At 27.8% G+C, this 15,697-nt stretch overlaps 2 protein-coding genes across 2 annotated transcripts; both read right to left on the reverse strand.

The window, feature by feature from the left end:
* Window positions 1-11,032: 11,032 nt before the first annotated feature.
* LOC124921926 (stress-induced protein KIN2-like) lies at window positions 11,033-11,601 on the reverse strand. The gene is made up of 3 exons (XM_047462635.1): window positions 11,545-11,601; window positions 11,389-11,457; window positions 11,033-11,296 (listed from the first exon to the last, which is right to left on the reverse strand). The coding sequence occupies exons 1-3, from the start codon at window positions 11,599-11,601 to the stop codon at window positions 11,228-11,230; spliced, it is 195 nt and encodes a 64-aa protein (XP_047318591.1). The 3' UTR covers window positions 11,033-11,227.
* Window positions 11,602-11,992: 391 nt separating this feature from the next.
* Window positions 11,993-13,647, reverse strand: LOC124921925 (proline dehydrogenase 2, mitochondrial-like). Its single transcript, XM_047462634.1, has 2 exons — window positions 13,112-13,647; window positions 11,993-12,990 (listed from the first exon to the last, which is right to left on the reverse strand). Exons 1-2 carry the CDS (start codon window positions 13,622-13,624, stop codon window positions 12,025-12,027), a joined length of 1,479 nt encoding a protein of 492 aa, XP_047318590.1. The 5' UTR covers window positions 13,625-13,647; the 3' UTR covers window positions 11,993-12,024.
* Window positions 13,648-15,697: the final 2,050 nt, after the last annotated feature.

Below are 15,697 nucleotides of genomic sequence, written 5' to 3' on the forward strand. Positions count from 1 at the left end.
ACATAATATTACCTTATTAGTTATTTATTTAATTAATAAATTTAGAATATGTCTTTTTATTTTAATATATTGCAAACAATAATAATATTTTTATTTTAAATTGAGATCAATATACAAAATAATTGTTGTTGATTTTGAGTTACTAACATATTCTAATTAAATATTTAAGGGTATATTCAAGTTATCACTCACAAATTAATTATTTATATATTTTTGCTTAATTTGTGATTCATATTAAAAAAACATAATTTAATCACAAGCATAACGTGTAGAGTTGAAATAGTTTTGTAATTTTTTATTTTAAAAGAATGTAAACTAATCTGTACAAAATTTCAAGATGTCCCATCACATTAGGACAATTTTGTGTATTGACTTTTTAATCATTTTATTATATTGTATTTAACCTTAAAATGCATATTAATTATTTTAATAATATTTATTTTATAATTTTAGGTTATAAACAAAGCATGATGGTAGCGTTAACTAGATTTTTCAATTTTAATTTAATTTATTATATAAACGATAACATATTTGATGTCTAATCATAACATAAAAATGTTAAATAATAAAATTGACATTATGAGAAAAACTATAGGCGGATAAATAATATGCTTTTATTTATATATATGGAACGATAAAAAATGAAATTGGAGGAGGTAATCGCATAAATAATTTTATTTTTATTTTTTTAGGCAATCAATCATAGTCACATTCCCTTTTCCAAATTATCTAATATATATTCAAATAGACGGAAATACGGTAGAGTAACAGAGTAACAGACAGTAGAACAACATTTCAAAGGCAACGTAGTTGGGAAGATCATGAATCTATCTGAGGGAAAAGCATACTAAAAATATAATAATAAATTTTAAAAAAATAATAATAATAAACAAAAAATTCCATAACATAATTATTTTCTTGAAACCTAATTTATTATATTTTAATTTTATTTATTTATCTCGCACATGTAACATTTTGGTCTTATTTTCGTTATATTTTCGTTATCTAATTATTAAATATATATATTAAAAAAAAACAGAAGAAAGAAATAGATGGTAGCAAGTATTTATATATAACTTAATATTGTTTTATAAGAAGAAAAAAATATATTAATATATTAAAAAAAACTTTAACATTATTAATATTATATTTAATATATATATATATATATATATATATATATATATATATATATATATTAATGAAATTAACATATACCGACAATATTAAGAAAATATGAAGAAAATAAACATATCTATATATATAAGGATCATAATAACATAGAACACTTTGTTTTTTCTTGTATGAGATGTGATGTTACATTGTTTGGAAACAGAAGTTATTCACACATATTTTCAAAACATTATTTTTAACCATCTATATTTGAGTTCAAATTCATACACAAACAAAATTTATTTTAGTTTTTATTAGAAATGTTTCCTTGAATTTTTCGAACCCACACTTCAAATTAAAAAGAGGTTGTAGATATCCAAATCTTGTTGGCACTCGGCTAGAAGATGGATTGTTTCTTTGATTAGTTTATATAAATTTCACTTACCCATAATTTCGAATATGAATTTGAATAAAAATAAATATATATAACTTTACTTGAAAATACTTTTTTTTTTTTTTTTGAAATTATATATATAATTAGATAATATTCTAAAACATTTATTAATATATTTATTAACGTTTTCAGTTCAAATTTAATTATAAATTCAATTTTATGTGTTTTAATAGTTTAATGTTTATATATGATATAGAAAAACTGCAGTTAAAAAGTTAAACCTCCTCAAGATAAAACTACACAATATCGGATTTTAAATATTGATCAAGTGGTCTGTGGTTCATATGATATGAGTTTGCCCATTTTAGATAATAAGACAATTGTATTGCTGACTTTTACAAATCCAAATACTTAATTTTAAAAAATGACATCTCACTTGGAAATATGTTTTACTAGATAACTATCGGATTATTATTAATTTTTAAAAATAAATAAGGTTGGTCTAAATTAACAAAAAAAAATAATAAAATTTAAGATAACAATAATTAAAATATAAAACAAGATGTTCAGTAACGAACAACATAAAAATCTAGTTCTGTTAAAGAGTACTTTATAAATTTTAAAGAATATCTAAGAGTTTGTTCATCGTTTTTATCATTCTTTCAAAGAAATTGTCAAGAACACATTAATCATACCTGATCTTAAACAGCATATTTATATATATTTATATAAAAAAAAGTTTTGTCCACTCAATGAATTGTGGGGATTTTAGAAAGAGAATTTTATTTTATTATATTTTGTTTAGATATTTAATGGTAATTGCTTGATTATGTTTTTTTAGTGAATAAAAACATAATAGTTATTTCCTGGTGTTCGTTTATATTGTTATTTGAGTACTCTTTTTATAATTAATAGTATTTTTTAATCTTTAAATTTTGTTTACTTTTTTATATTCAAATAATATTTTATATTTAATAAAATATTTTTAAATTAGTTGTCTAGTGGCTAGCTTAATGTAACAAATATTTATATTAGTTGTCTAGTGACTAGCTTAATATATGTAACAATATTTCTATATATTTTTTATGTCAATCCAAATTTTAATTTTCATTCTTTTTAGTCCAAGATAACTTTAATTTCTATACTCGTTTGTGTTTCTAGTCAAATGATCCACCAAGTCTTAAAGGATGTAGACTAAATGATTCAAAGTTGAAACCAACAGATCTCATTTCAATCCAAAATTTTCAATAATCAAAGATAACTCAATCACAACCCACTCAATAATATCAATATGTTTTTTCAAATATAAACATAGATAGATGGTGACATATATATATATATATATATATATATATATATGGATGGCAAATTGTTATAATTTTCCTATGGGTGAGATAGTGGTGGTTCCATGACATTTAAGTTGATCAACAACTACCATATTTTAAACATTAAATATTTATTTATGTAATTAATTTACCGAATCATATTCTAAGAATATGCTTTTGCTATTATATATTATGGTGGGAAAGAGCTTTTTACTGTTCAGAAATATATAGAAACAATTTCATCAGCCAATTGAATTACTAATTGTTATTTGAATTCATTCATATATATTATTGTAATTTGAAAGGTGGATTGCATGTGCTAGGGCCTATGGATGTAATCAACCAGTTGATTTTGTCTTTTTTATTTATTTATTTATTTATTTATTTATTTATTTAACCATATAAATAATAAATAAAAGAAAATGGTGAAATAAATATTATATATATATATATTATATATATACTTTGGGTTTTGACGAGAATATAAATATAATGTTTATGATAATATAAATAAGTGTAAATAATGATTTGAAACAAATAAAGAAATAACTAAGTAGTAATAATAATAATAATAATAATAAACGATGCATATGATTGAGTAAATTAAGATGTTATTTTATTATTTGAGTGGAAGTGCAACCGTTAGTAGTGAAGTTTTTACTATTTTATATAATAATAATAATAAAAGTAGTCACAGGTAGTTGTTGATGTTGTGGGAGGGAGAGAGAGAGGGACCACTTTTTCACGCTTTCTGATCGCCGCGTCACAGCTGCGCTACCAGACAATATAAAGTGGTTTGTTGGAAAAACGAGAATGCTGTTTATTTATATATAGAGAGAGAGTATTTAATAGTAATATATTATAAAATAATAGAAAAAAAATACTAATAATGGTCACATACTAAAATTGACAAAGTAAAAAAAGCAAAATTGTTTGAATCTAGTATTGGGATTCAAATTTGAAATATGGAAAATTGTGAAACTTATTAAACAAAAACATATTTAGTTTTGAAAATTTAATAATAAAAAAATGCTCAAATTATTTGATTTAACATGTATGCATATATATTAGTTTATTTGAAACCTTAAAAGTTTATATGGATATCAGCAATAAACAAAAAAAAAAAAAAAAAAAAGGTTATTTGACCTTCTTTCTTTATATAATAAATGTTTAACTATATACATTTTTTATTTAAATATAGATTCTCATTTATTTATATTAATAATATTGTAAATAAAAGAAGAGAATAGTAGTAGTAATTAATTAGAACAAAATTGTGATGATCAATCTATTTATATGGACAGATCTGGAGAAAGGAAAGAAAAAAAAATGAAGGTGAAATCTCTCATATCTTGTTACAACATTACTGGTGATACCGCCGCGCCGCGTTAGTTAATGGATGGATGGATCTAATTAATTAATTAATTAAATAATAATAATAAGTTTGGGCGCCGGAGTGGCGAGGAAGGTGGGGTTGTTGTCTCCGGCCATGATGACGAGAAATTTGGGAGTGACCGGCGATGTGGTGGTGTTGATGCCACCGAATGGGTTAGAAGAATTAGGATCATCTGCTGCGGCGGCGGAGGAGGAGGAGGCGGTCCGTGGTCGTTTTCTGTAGGAGCATGCGAGAACTATTAATGCCACGGAGATTAGAGCTAGTGCCAAACCCAACGTCACAAATACGTATGGAACCGGAGAATTCCATCTCCATATCTTTTCTCCTACTAATTTTGCTGCTGCTGCTGCTGCTGCTGCAGGTGCTATGGCGCCGCCTTCTGCTGCTGATGGGGTTTGTCTCATCTCTATCTCTCTTCCTTCCTTCTTTCCTTTTTTCTCTCTCTCTCTCTCAAATAGATCTTTAGATGCGGAGAAACGACGCCGATGGACCCTGTTATTTATACTCCACAAATTATTAATATATAAAAAAATGGATGCTTCTAAGAAACTGCTAATTTATTATTATTATTATTGGACAACTAAGATTGTTTTTTTTATTATTATATGGCATTCATTATATGCTCTCATTTTAAGCATATTCCGAGTCTCCTTCAAAAACTTACTTAATTCATTTCCTATATTATTTTTACCTTTTCATTCAACTTTTTATTAAAATATTTTAAAATTTTCATTTAAATAATCTACTTTTTCATTACAAATTTTTATTTTAAAATTCAAATTTTAATCAAACAACCCAAAATTAAATGAACAGCTCATAGCTAGTTCTTGTAAATTAACCTGTTATATATATATACATATATATATAATATAACTTGTAAAATTTCATTCAAAACAAATTTAAGTTAAAGAACAGAAGGCTAGATATATATGAATTTATATGTATATTTAATTAATTGTCTAATAATAAGAAAATAAAAAAGTAAAAGTAAAGGGCCTAATCCTCGCGGCCCAATAAATTAATTAACCTAGCACCAACATAACATAATAATATTAATTTTATCTTCTGGCGGCTGCAGCTACTAACCCACCCAATATAATGAATAAATAAATAATCTCTAAGACCTCACCCTTCTTCATCCAAAACGATACCGTATTAATCTACCCTACCCTACCCCTGTCTGAATGATATCTCTGTAGCCGGCCACTAGCTAAAATTTAGTTTGTTGCATTGCATTGCTTGATACATTTATATATATGTTTTGGAATCAAACAGCTCCTAATAAATAATAATATACACATTAATTAATTAATTAATTAATTGACTCATTTGACAATACAGCTGTACTACTCAACATTCTTACCTAGTTTAGTTTAATTCAGTGTTTAAAGTTAAACGTTTTGTTGGAACTCTACTTTTCTCCTTACGGTTTTTTTTTTATCACTTTTAAATAATTTTATTTATTTATTTTATTCTTTTTAATTATTTTATTTATTCTATCTTATATATCTAATTTCTTTTTAATTATTTTATTCATTCTCTCATCTATATAATATATTATTATATATTTATATAAAATTATTATTATAATAAAACACATTTATTTTTTATTTATAATATATATCTTAATATGAATAAGGATAGAAAGAAAGTCACATGTTAAAAAAATGAATTGAAAATTGAAATTGGGTTTAGGAAAATGTAAAAAGTGAAAAAAATTATAATAATAAATTATTATTTTTATTAAATAAATTATTTAAATATTTAAAAAATAATAATTAGAAATAAAAATGGAAATAGTGATGGAGAATTTTAAAATATTATTATATATATCTATATATATTTTATATCATATTTATATTAAAATATATTATTTTTTAATTTAAATTATTTATCAATATTTAAAATTATATATTAACAAAATTTTATAAAAATTAATATATTAATATAATTTATTTTCAAATATATTATTTTTTTAATTTAAATAATTAATTAATATTTAAAATTAAATTAATAAATATATATAACATTACATATAAATATATAATATTAATTATTAAATAATATTATAAATATAAAAAATAAATAAATTAAACATATAAGATGAATTAAATTATTAAGTTAATAAATTGATTGGAGTGAAATTATAGAATTTTCAAAAATATTGGGCTGTTAACTTTATATTATAGGTTGGATTTGGGAATTTGATTGTAGAGCTTGTTCCCTTTTTGAAATATCTCTCAAAAAAATTCATTAACTTTTTAACATTTGAATGATCTATTTTCTAACTATGGAAGGAAGGAAGGAACAGTTGTTGTTGTGTTTGTAAAAAGGAAATGACAATGCGTCAGCCAAGCACTACCGACCAAATTAATGGTGGCGTCAAATACATATTCATTATCTCACGTTTCTCAAAACTCACTAGCATTAGCATTTGTTTACGTCTCTTTATTTACTTAAATATTACCATTTCACAACTTCTTTTCTTTTTCTCTTTTTAATTTATTCTCTTTCACCAAAAGTTAATTTGAAAGAACTTATAAAAAATTAAAATTAAAAATTTAACTATTCAAACATTTCTTTAGATGGGCATTTAGTGACATTGTTTTTAAGTAATTTATTAATCTGTTAAATTATTTAGATTTAAAAAATTACTTAAACAAAACAACCTTTTAACTAAGAAAATAAACAAAAATGTATGATGGAGTAAACAAAACAAAAACAAACTCTTGAGAGGAGAGATGACATGATGTATGTCACCCAGCCAAGAGCATTTAAATATCTCAACTAACCCCTCTATATATATAATGTGCGCACATTGGGAAGTTTATTATTATTTTATACTAAGACCAATTTGATCATAATAGTTGTTTGATTGTAACATTTATTCCGTGTGAGTATTACGGTAAAATGTGATAATAGTTTTATTTTATTTTTAATCGTTTTAAGTGGTTTTAAGTTTATGGGCGTGTGAATCCACAATTCGATTCAAATATTCATTTAATCTCACATATATATCCAAATTAACCACAACTCTCGACCCGGCAATCTGAACAATTTAAAAATTAAGCTTCATTATATATATAAATTAGTTAGTTAAAATGTTGAACTTATATTGTTAAAATGTCCCGCGTTTATCAAATTTGGTGTTGAATTTAAAATATAAAGTGTTATTAGCTTAGTTGATTAAAGAGTTGTACTTGTTTTGTTAGGTTGTAAGCTCGAACCATACTTATAGATTTTTTAATTTTAATTTTAACCGTTTTAAGTTTATGGACGGGTCAATCCACAATTCGACCAAAGTATCAATTTACTCTCACATATATATCCAAATTAACCACAGCTCTCGACCCGACAATCCGGACACTTTAAAAGTTAAGCATCAATATATATATATATATTAGTTAGTTAAAAAGTTGAATTTATATTGTTAAAATGTCCCGGGTTCATCAAATTTGATAATTTGATGTTGAATTTAAAATATAAAGTGTTATTTGCCTAGTTGGTTAAAATGTTATACTTGTTTTGTTAGGTTGCAAGTTCGAACCATACTTATAGTTTTTTAAATTTTATTTTTAACCGTTTTAAGTTTATGGACGGGTCAACTCAAAATCTGACATAAATATACAAATTAACCACTCTCGATCCGACAATCCAAACACTTTAAAATTTAAGCATCATTTTATATATATATATATATATATATATATATATATATATATATATATATATATATATTTAAAAATAATATAGATTAGATCTATTGTTTGTAATGGAAGACAACCACCCACTAGAAATTCCATAAAAAATATCATTAATAAAGAAAACACAAATCACTAAGTAAAAAAATATTAATTGCAACATGAATAAATTACAATTATGTTAAGGGAATATTTAATTTTACTAAATTATGTTTTAATATATATTTACCATTTTCAAATATATATATATATATATATATATATATATATATATATATATTTAACAAAATCCATGTATATTAAAACTAAAAAAAATTAATCACAAAACATGACCATGAAAAACTAAAAATAAAAATGATAAACAAAAAACAATGTATTTATATTCTCGAGAATACGGTAAAAATAAAAATGAAATTTATCATCACGGGTTGACACATCATCTTCTCGTTGAGTATATGTGATTTGCCACATCATTTCCAAAATATATATATATATAATCATGCTTAATTTTGAAAGTGTTCGGATTGTCAGGTCGATAGTTGTGATTAATTTGGATATATATGTAAGAGTAATGGATATTTTGGTCGGATTCTGGGTTGATCTGCCCATAAACTTAAAACGGTTAAAAATAAAATTAAAAATACTATAAATATGTTTCGAACTCCAACCTAACAAAACAAGTATAACTCTTTAACCAACTAGGCTAATAACACATTATATTTTAAATTCAACAACAAATTTGATGAACGCGAGACATTTTTAACTAACTAATCTATATATATATATATATATATATATATATATATATATATATATATATATAATATTGATGCTTAATTTTGAAAGTATCTGAATTGTCGGGTTAAGAGTTGTGGTTAATTTGAATATATATGTAAGAGTAATGGATATTTGGGTTGGATTTTGAGTTGACCCGCCCATAAACTTAAAACGGTTAAAAATAAAATTAAAAATGGTATAGGTATGTTTCGAACTCACAACCTAACAAAACAAATACAACTCTGTAACCAACTAGGCTAATAATACATTATATTTTAAATTCAACAACAAATTTGATAAACACAGGACATTTTTAACTAACTACTATATATAATGATGCTTAATTTTGAAAATATCTGAATTGCCGAGTCGAGAGTTATGGTTAATTTGGATATATATGTAAGAGTAAATGAATATTTGGGTCGGATTCTGGGTTGACCCGCTCATAAACTTAAAATGGTTAAAAATAAAATTAAAAATGTTATAGGTATGTTTCGAACTCGTAACCTAACAAAAACAAGTACAACTCTTTAATCAACTAGGCTAATAACACATTATATTTTAAATTAACACCAAATTTGATGAACGCGGGACATTTTTAACTAACTAATCTATATATATATATATAATGATGCTTAATTTTGAAAAATGTCTGGATTGTCGGGTGAGAGTTATGATTAATTTGGATATATATGTAAAAGTAAATGGATATTTGGGTTGGATTCTGGGTTGACCTGTCCATAAACTTAAAACAGTTAAAAATAAAATTAAAACTCACAACCTAACAAAAACAAGTACAACTCTTTAACCAACTAAACTAATAACACATTATATTTTAAATTTAACACCAAATTTAATGAACACGGAACATTTTTAACTAATTAATATATATTTTTATCCACGTAAAATTATCCCTTGTAATATAATAGGGTAGTACCATACCCCATGTTTGCCAATGTTTGCCGGAATAACCGTTACGGACGGTGAAACCCAATAACTGTAAAGGTGGAAGCAGCGCTGCAACAACAAGAGCTGGAAAAATGTTGGACGGAGAGCGGTTCTTGGACATCAAATCTTTGGAAGAAACTCTCCAGAATTTGAGCCAAGACATCGAACGATTGGATCTAACTTCGGATGACCAGGATGATCGAGCAGATTCCTTGATGCTTTACAAGGATTTGGTAACTGCGATTACGGATGCTGTAACTTCAATGGCGGAAGAGAGTTTTGGTCTATTTGAGGTCATTGGACCTAAACTAGAACAGATACTTACTCAGATTTTATCATCCCAAGAGAGAATAATAATAGCACCTCCGAATCAGAAGACAAGGATAAAGCTTCCCGAATTTAATGCAGAGAATGACGACGCTCGTGACTGGATTTCGATATGCAACTCGTTCTTCAAGTTGCATCCCATGTTGTCGGAACGAGAAATGGTGTCTTATGCATCTTTCCACATGGTAGGGCATGCCTTTGTGTGGTTTGTGGGCTATAATAAGGATGATCATCTGGTTAGGTGGGATGATTTTGCTGCAGCTCTTATAAATAGATTTTCTGATATCAAGTATGCCGATTCAAATGCCCTTGTGAGTGAATATAGCAGCAGCAGCAGCAGCAGCAGGGGATTGAGACAGGAGGGAACTGTATTAGAGTATCAGAATAAGTTCATGCGTCTTATGATTGCAATGAATGATAAATATCCTGGTCTACCACAGAGCTATAATGTCAGCACTTTCATTGGCGGACTAAAAGAAGAGATCAAGATGAATGTGCAATTGCTTCAACCAGACACAATTTGGGATGCTTTTCATCAGGCCAGGAACTGTGAGGTGGCCTTCCTTAAACAAACACACTAGTTCTGGGTAACCACTCTTGAGTTTTAATTACCTGTGTTTTTTTGTTCTCTCTTTAGCAGAATCAAAGACTAGAGATGAGTAGTATTAGTAGTCTTCTCCTCTTGTTCATCATCATCGACAACAGGATATGTTGGTTGGCACACTCTTTCTTATATACTCCTAGCTAATCAATCCTTATCAATTGTTTTGAAAGAAACCCAAATGAGAGGTGAAAAAAATAGATTTCATCTAATCCTAAATAATATATATAATAGAATGTTGTAGGGGATCCTCCATAGTATATATCTATTTCTATTTGGACATATATGTCTAAAGGCAATAGAACTTTCAAATGGATAATAACCTAATAAGTTAAACATCATATATATATATATATATATATAGTTCATAGTTTAGTTAAACACGAACCTTGTGAAGAAAAAGAAAACCAACCACAAAACACCACTTAAATGAGAAGACTGCAATATCTGCTGCTGCTGCTGCTACTGCATGGTCTTATACATTAATTAATTAATTAATTAATTCTGATAGAGAATAATACATGAACTGATCGTGTTATTTATAATAATTAACTAGAAAGAGATCTCTTATTGAATACCATCCAGCCAAGCCAAGCCAAACCAAGCCAGCTTTCATTTAATTAGTTAGTTAATTAATTGATCTATTTATTTGTTGATAGAATCCTTCACTGCATCACATGCACCTTGAGCTTTGGCCTGGGCTTGCTGACCAGCCTATATAACATTAGCCAGTTAATTGAAATCATAAACATAACATTATTTTTTGTCAATTAAGATCAATAATGAATGAAAACATAGATAGATACCTCTTGCAGGCTTTCCTTTGCAGATTGGGCGCTGTCCTTGGCTTTTTCTAACATTTGGCTAGACTTTTCCTACATAATATATAATCATATATTAACAAACGGATGGCTGTTGCATGTATAGTATAGTATATGATGAATGACGATTATTATTATTACCTGAGCCTGGCCTTTTGCCTGGCCAGCTTGGAAGCTTGCTTTCTCAGAATTGTCCATGGTTGCAGATTGATTGGTTGATTAATTGATGATGTTGGTCAGTACTTGGCTAGTATAAATTATGTTGCGTCTAGTTATGCTGTCCAACTATATATTATGCTTTCATGGATTGATTAGCTGATTTACAATAGGAATACCATGTTGGGTTTCAAAGATGGATTGGATGGATGGATGGATGGAGCATATGTTCAATTCAAAGTTTGTTAGAGCTTTTTATGCCAAACCTTTAATAATAAAGCATATATATAGGCCTGATCATTATTTCTATATATTTTACTATTCAAACTGAAAATGTATTATCAGTTCACATAATAGAACAAACAACCATATATATATATACAACATCATACTTGTATATAAATTATTAACCATTTTCTTAATAGTTATATATAAAGATTAAAGATATTTATATATAATTGGGGATCAGAAGAAGAGAGAAGAAGTAAGTCTTCTCTTCAATTCCTTCCTGATTAGGTGACGGTCAAAGGATGAGGTGGAGAGGAGGCCTCTGTTCTCTTCGGCTCGGCGGAGAAGATACGGCATGATCAGATCCACCGGCCCAAATGGCATGTATTTAGACACCTGGAATCCTGCATTCCTCAGACTAAACGAAAGTCCATCCGCCATCCCATACAGCTGAGCAAATTGAACCCTTTTGTCTTCTCTCTCAATTCCCAATTCCGTTGCTTTCCTCGCTGCTCTCATCCCCGATTCAAGATTATGGCTCGCGATAACCACTGCGCCACCGCCGCCGCCTCCGGCTATCTTCTCGAGCATGAAAGAAGTGCAGTCGTTGAAGCACGCGTGAGTCTGGTCGATCGAGTTGTGAATCGGGGACTCGGCTCCAAGGCGAGAAGTCAGTTGCCCTTCACTCGACATGTAGGCCCCTCTAACCAGCTTAAACCCCATGGGTACCCCCATCTTCTCCGCGGCGGCTTGAGCAAGAACCAGCCTCTCTCTCGAGTCCTTGAGGTACGTTTGGATGGTATTGAAGAGGAGGATGGGAAACCGACCACCCTTTTCGTTGCTGGAAGAAGCAGCAGCAGCAGCAGCGCAACTGTAAGTCATGTAATCGATTGCCGGTTGGACGATTGTATCCTCGGCATCAACTATCAAAGGGACGTTGGCTTGGCGGCATGATAGGTAGAGTTTTTGGAGTCTTTGATGGGCTAATTCTAGATTTTGCTCCTCTTCTAGAGTCAAGGGGTGTGGGGCTATTTGGGTGTGGTATAAAGGGCTGGAGTCTGCAAAGATTGGGAGGGTATCGCGTTTCCATGGGAGTAGGTGTACATGAGATGGATCCCTGTGCTGCCATCTCAGGTGATCGCTCACTCTCTTCAGCAAGTCCATTGGGCATATTGCCGTGATCTTCACAACTACGAAGCTTACCTGATGGATATGGATGGAATAGATAGATAGAAAAGATTAGTGTTTATATAATTAATAATAATAATAAAAGGCTGCTGCTGTATTCTAAATAATAAAGCAAGGAACAGAGAGAGATAAGAACCGAAGATGGTGGAAGAGACTTGGCCGATTCGACCGTTTGCAAGAAACCCTGCAAATTCCGATCACACCATGGATTGTCTGTGGCGTGTTCTAGCCCGTAGACGAGCATACCTGTGATTCCGGTATCCTCCCAAAGCCTTGCTGCCGTGTTGCCGGCTTCTTGGGGGGTCTCCCCTGCGCAAAAGTGTTGGAAAACTGTGTGCTTGACAGCAGCCAAGGTGGCCTGCCGTAAAAGAGGGATTTCCAATAGGCTGGAGTTCATAACCCATGTGCCGACATCGACCATGGGGCCGATGGAAGAGGCGTGGAGGCTAAGGAAGGAACGGAGAAGCTTAGGCGTGGATACGGTTGAGAAAAGCGCGCGAACGTCATGGAGATGGATAAATTGTGGTTTTGGGTCGTCGAGATTGAGGAGGAGGTGGGGAGAAACGGCGGCTGAGGAGGAGGATGAGGAGGAGTTAAGGAAACGAGAGGAGAGGCTTTGAAGAATTGTGGAGGGAAGACGCTTTGCCATTGCAAAGCAAACAAGAAAGAAGTTAACACTTGTTTGCTTGTAAGAAGACTCTACACTTCTCGAATCCAATATATTTATTATTTACAGAGAAGATATCTATCACTATCAGGGTTAATGTAAGAAAAAGAAAAGTGTTCTTCTTATAAGGAAAATATAGGTCTGGCAATTTTCACAATTCTATCCTAAAAAGGTAAATGGAGGGGGAAGACGAACAGTTTCCCAAACTAACCTTGTTTGGTGTTCACTTTCCCAAACTAACATAGTTTGTTCATTTATTCCCAAACTAACCTAGTTTACTATTCAAACTCATTTTATATATTTTTTTTTATTTTTTTTATATTTCAAATTTATTATATATATATATATAATTATTATTTATATAAACTAAATTATTTATATTTTGATATATATTTTAAATTATTAATTTTATAAATTTAATTATTTATATTTTAATATAAATATTTAATGATTCATTAACTTAACACATATTTTTAGGAAAAAAACACAATAAAAATTGATAAAATTTTTATTGTGAAATTATATTATAATGAAAAGTTGTCAAAATTATTTTAATAAAAGACAACCCAATAAATATAAATAATAATTTTAATGAAAAATTGTCAAAATTATTTTAATAAAAGACAACCCAATAAATATAAATAATAATTTGAATAATAAAAAAAATAAATTTATAAAGATGAAAATTATACGGTCACATATATATATGTAAATATATATATATAATAAATTTGAAATGTAAATATATATATTAAAATATAAATAATTAAATTTATAAAAAAATAATTTAAATTATATATCAAAATATAAATAATCAAATTTATAAAAATAATAATTTAAAATATATATCAAAATATAAATAATTTAGTTTATATAAATAATAATTTAAATATATATATATCTATATATATATATATATAATAAATTTGAAATGTTAAAAAAAATAAAAATAAAAAATAAAAAATAAAAAAAACTGAGTTTGAATAGTAAACTAGGTTAGTTTGGGAATAAATGAACAAACTAGGTTAGTTTGGGAAAGTGAACGCCAAACAAGGTTAGTTTGGGAAACTGTTCGGGGGAAGACAGCTAAGTGAATCTTTTATATAAATCCACCTGACCTAGTGATGCGTCATCACCTCCCTCATGGGATAAAACATTAAAAATGAAAAGTGTTCTTGCAATTTTCACAATTCTATCCTAAAAAGGTCTTGGTCAATAAATAAATGGAGAGGAGGACAGCTTAAGTGGATCTTTTACATAAATCCACCTGCGTCATCACCAACTCACGCCGATCGCCAATAATAAAATATATATATATATATATATATATATATATTTCAAAACATCATATTATAGAATAAATTTAGTTTTTTTATTAGACTATACGGAGGGGAAATAGCATGTTAAAAGTTCATGTTTTTTATTTTACAAGGTCATTTTCTTTTTGCAACTGAAAAATAAATTGTAATAAATGAACAAAATATAGGTCTTTGATTTAGTTATAATTTTTTTCTATCATTTATCTATTTTAAAATATTATATTATGGAATAAATTTATGAGAAATGATAAAGGACAACACAAAAAAATCTCAAATTTGACGCGATCATAGACACATTTGTAGGAGAAAAAACCACAAATTTAATGCATATCTTTTTTCTTTATTTTCTTCTTTCTACATTTTTTACGCTTTCCTCAATTTCTATCTCTGATTATTTATGTGTGTTTACAATATAAGTTTTAACATCTAATTTTTTTCTCTTCTTTTTTTCTATATTTTTTTTTTGGTAAATTTCATTTACTCAAAATTTTAACTATTCCTTCATAAAAAAATTGTGTATTTTAAAATGAGTTTTATTTTTTTATTTTTTTATAATGTTTTATATTTTAGTTAAAATAAAATAAAATAAAATAAAATTTTAATTTAATTTTTTTCTTAATTGTTTTTTTATGTTCGGGCGTCAATGAACTACATGTTAAGACGTCAATAAACTGCCTTCTTAGTGCTCATGAATTTCATATTCAATCTATTTTTAGTTACAAAATAATAAATAAAT

This window comes from Impatiens glandulifera, chromosome 1 (genome assembly GCF_907164915.1).
Source record: "Impatiens glandulifera chromosome 1, dImpGla2.1, whole genome shotgun sequence".
Taxonomy (NCBI): Eukaryota; Viridiplantae; Streptophyta; class Magnoliopsida; order Ericales; family Balsaminaceae; genus Impatiens; species Impatiens glandulifera.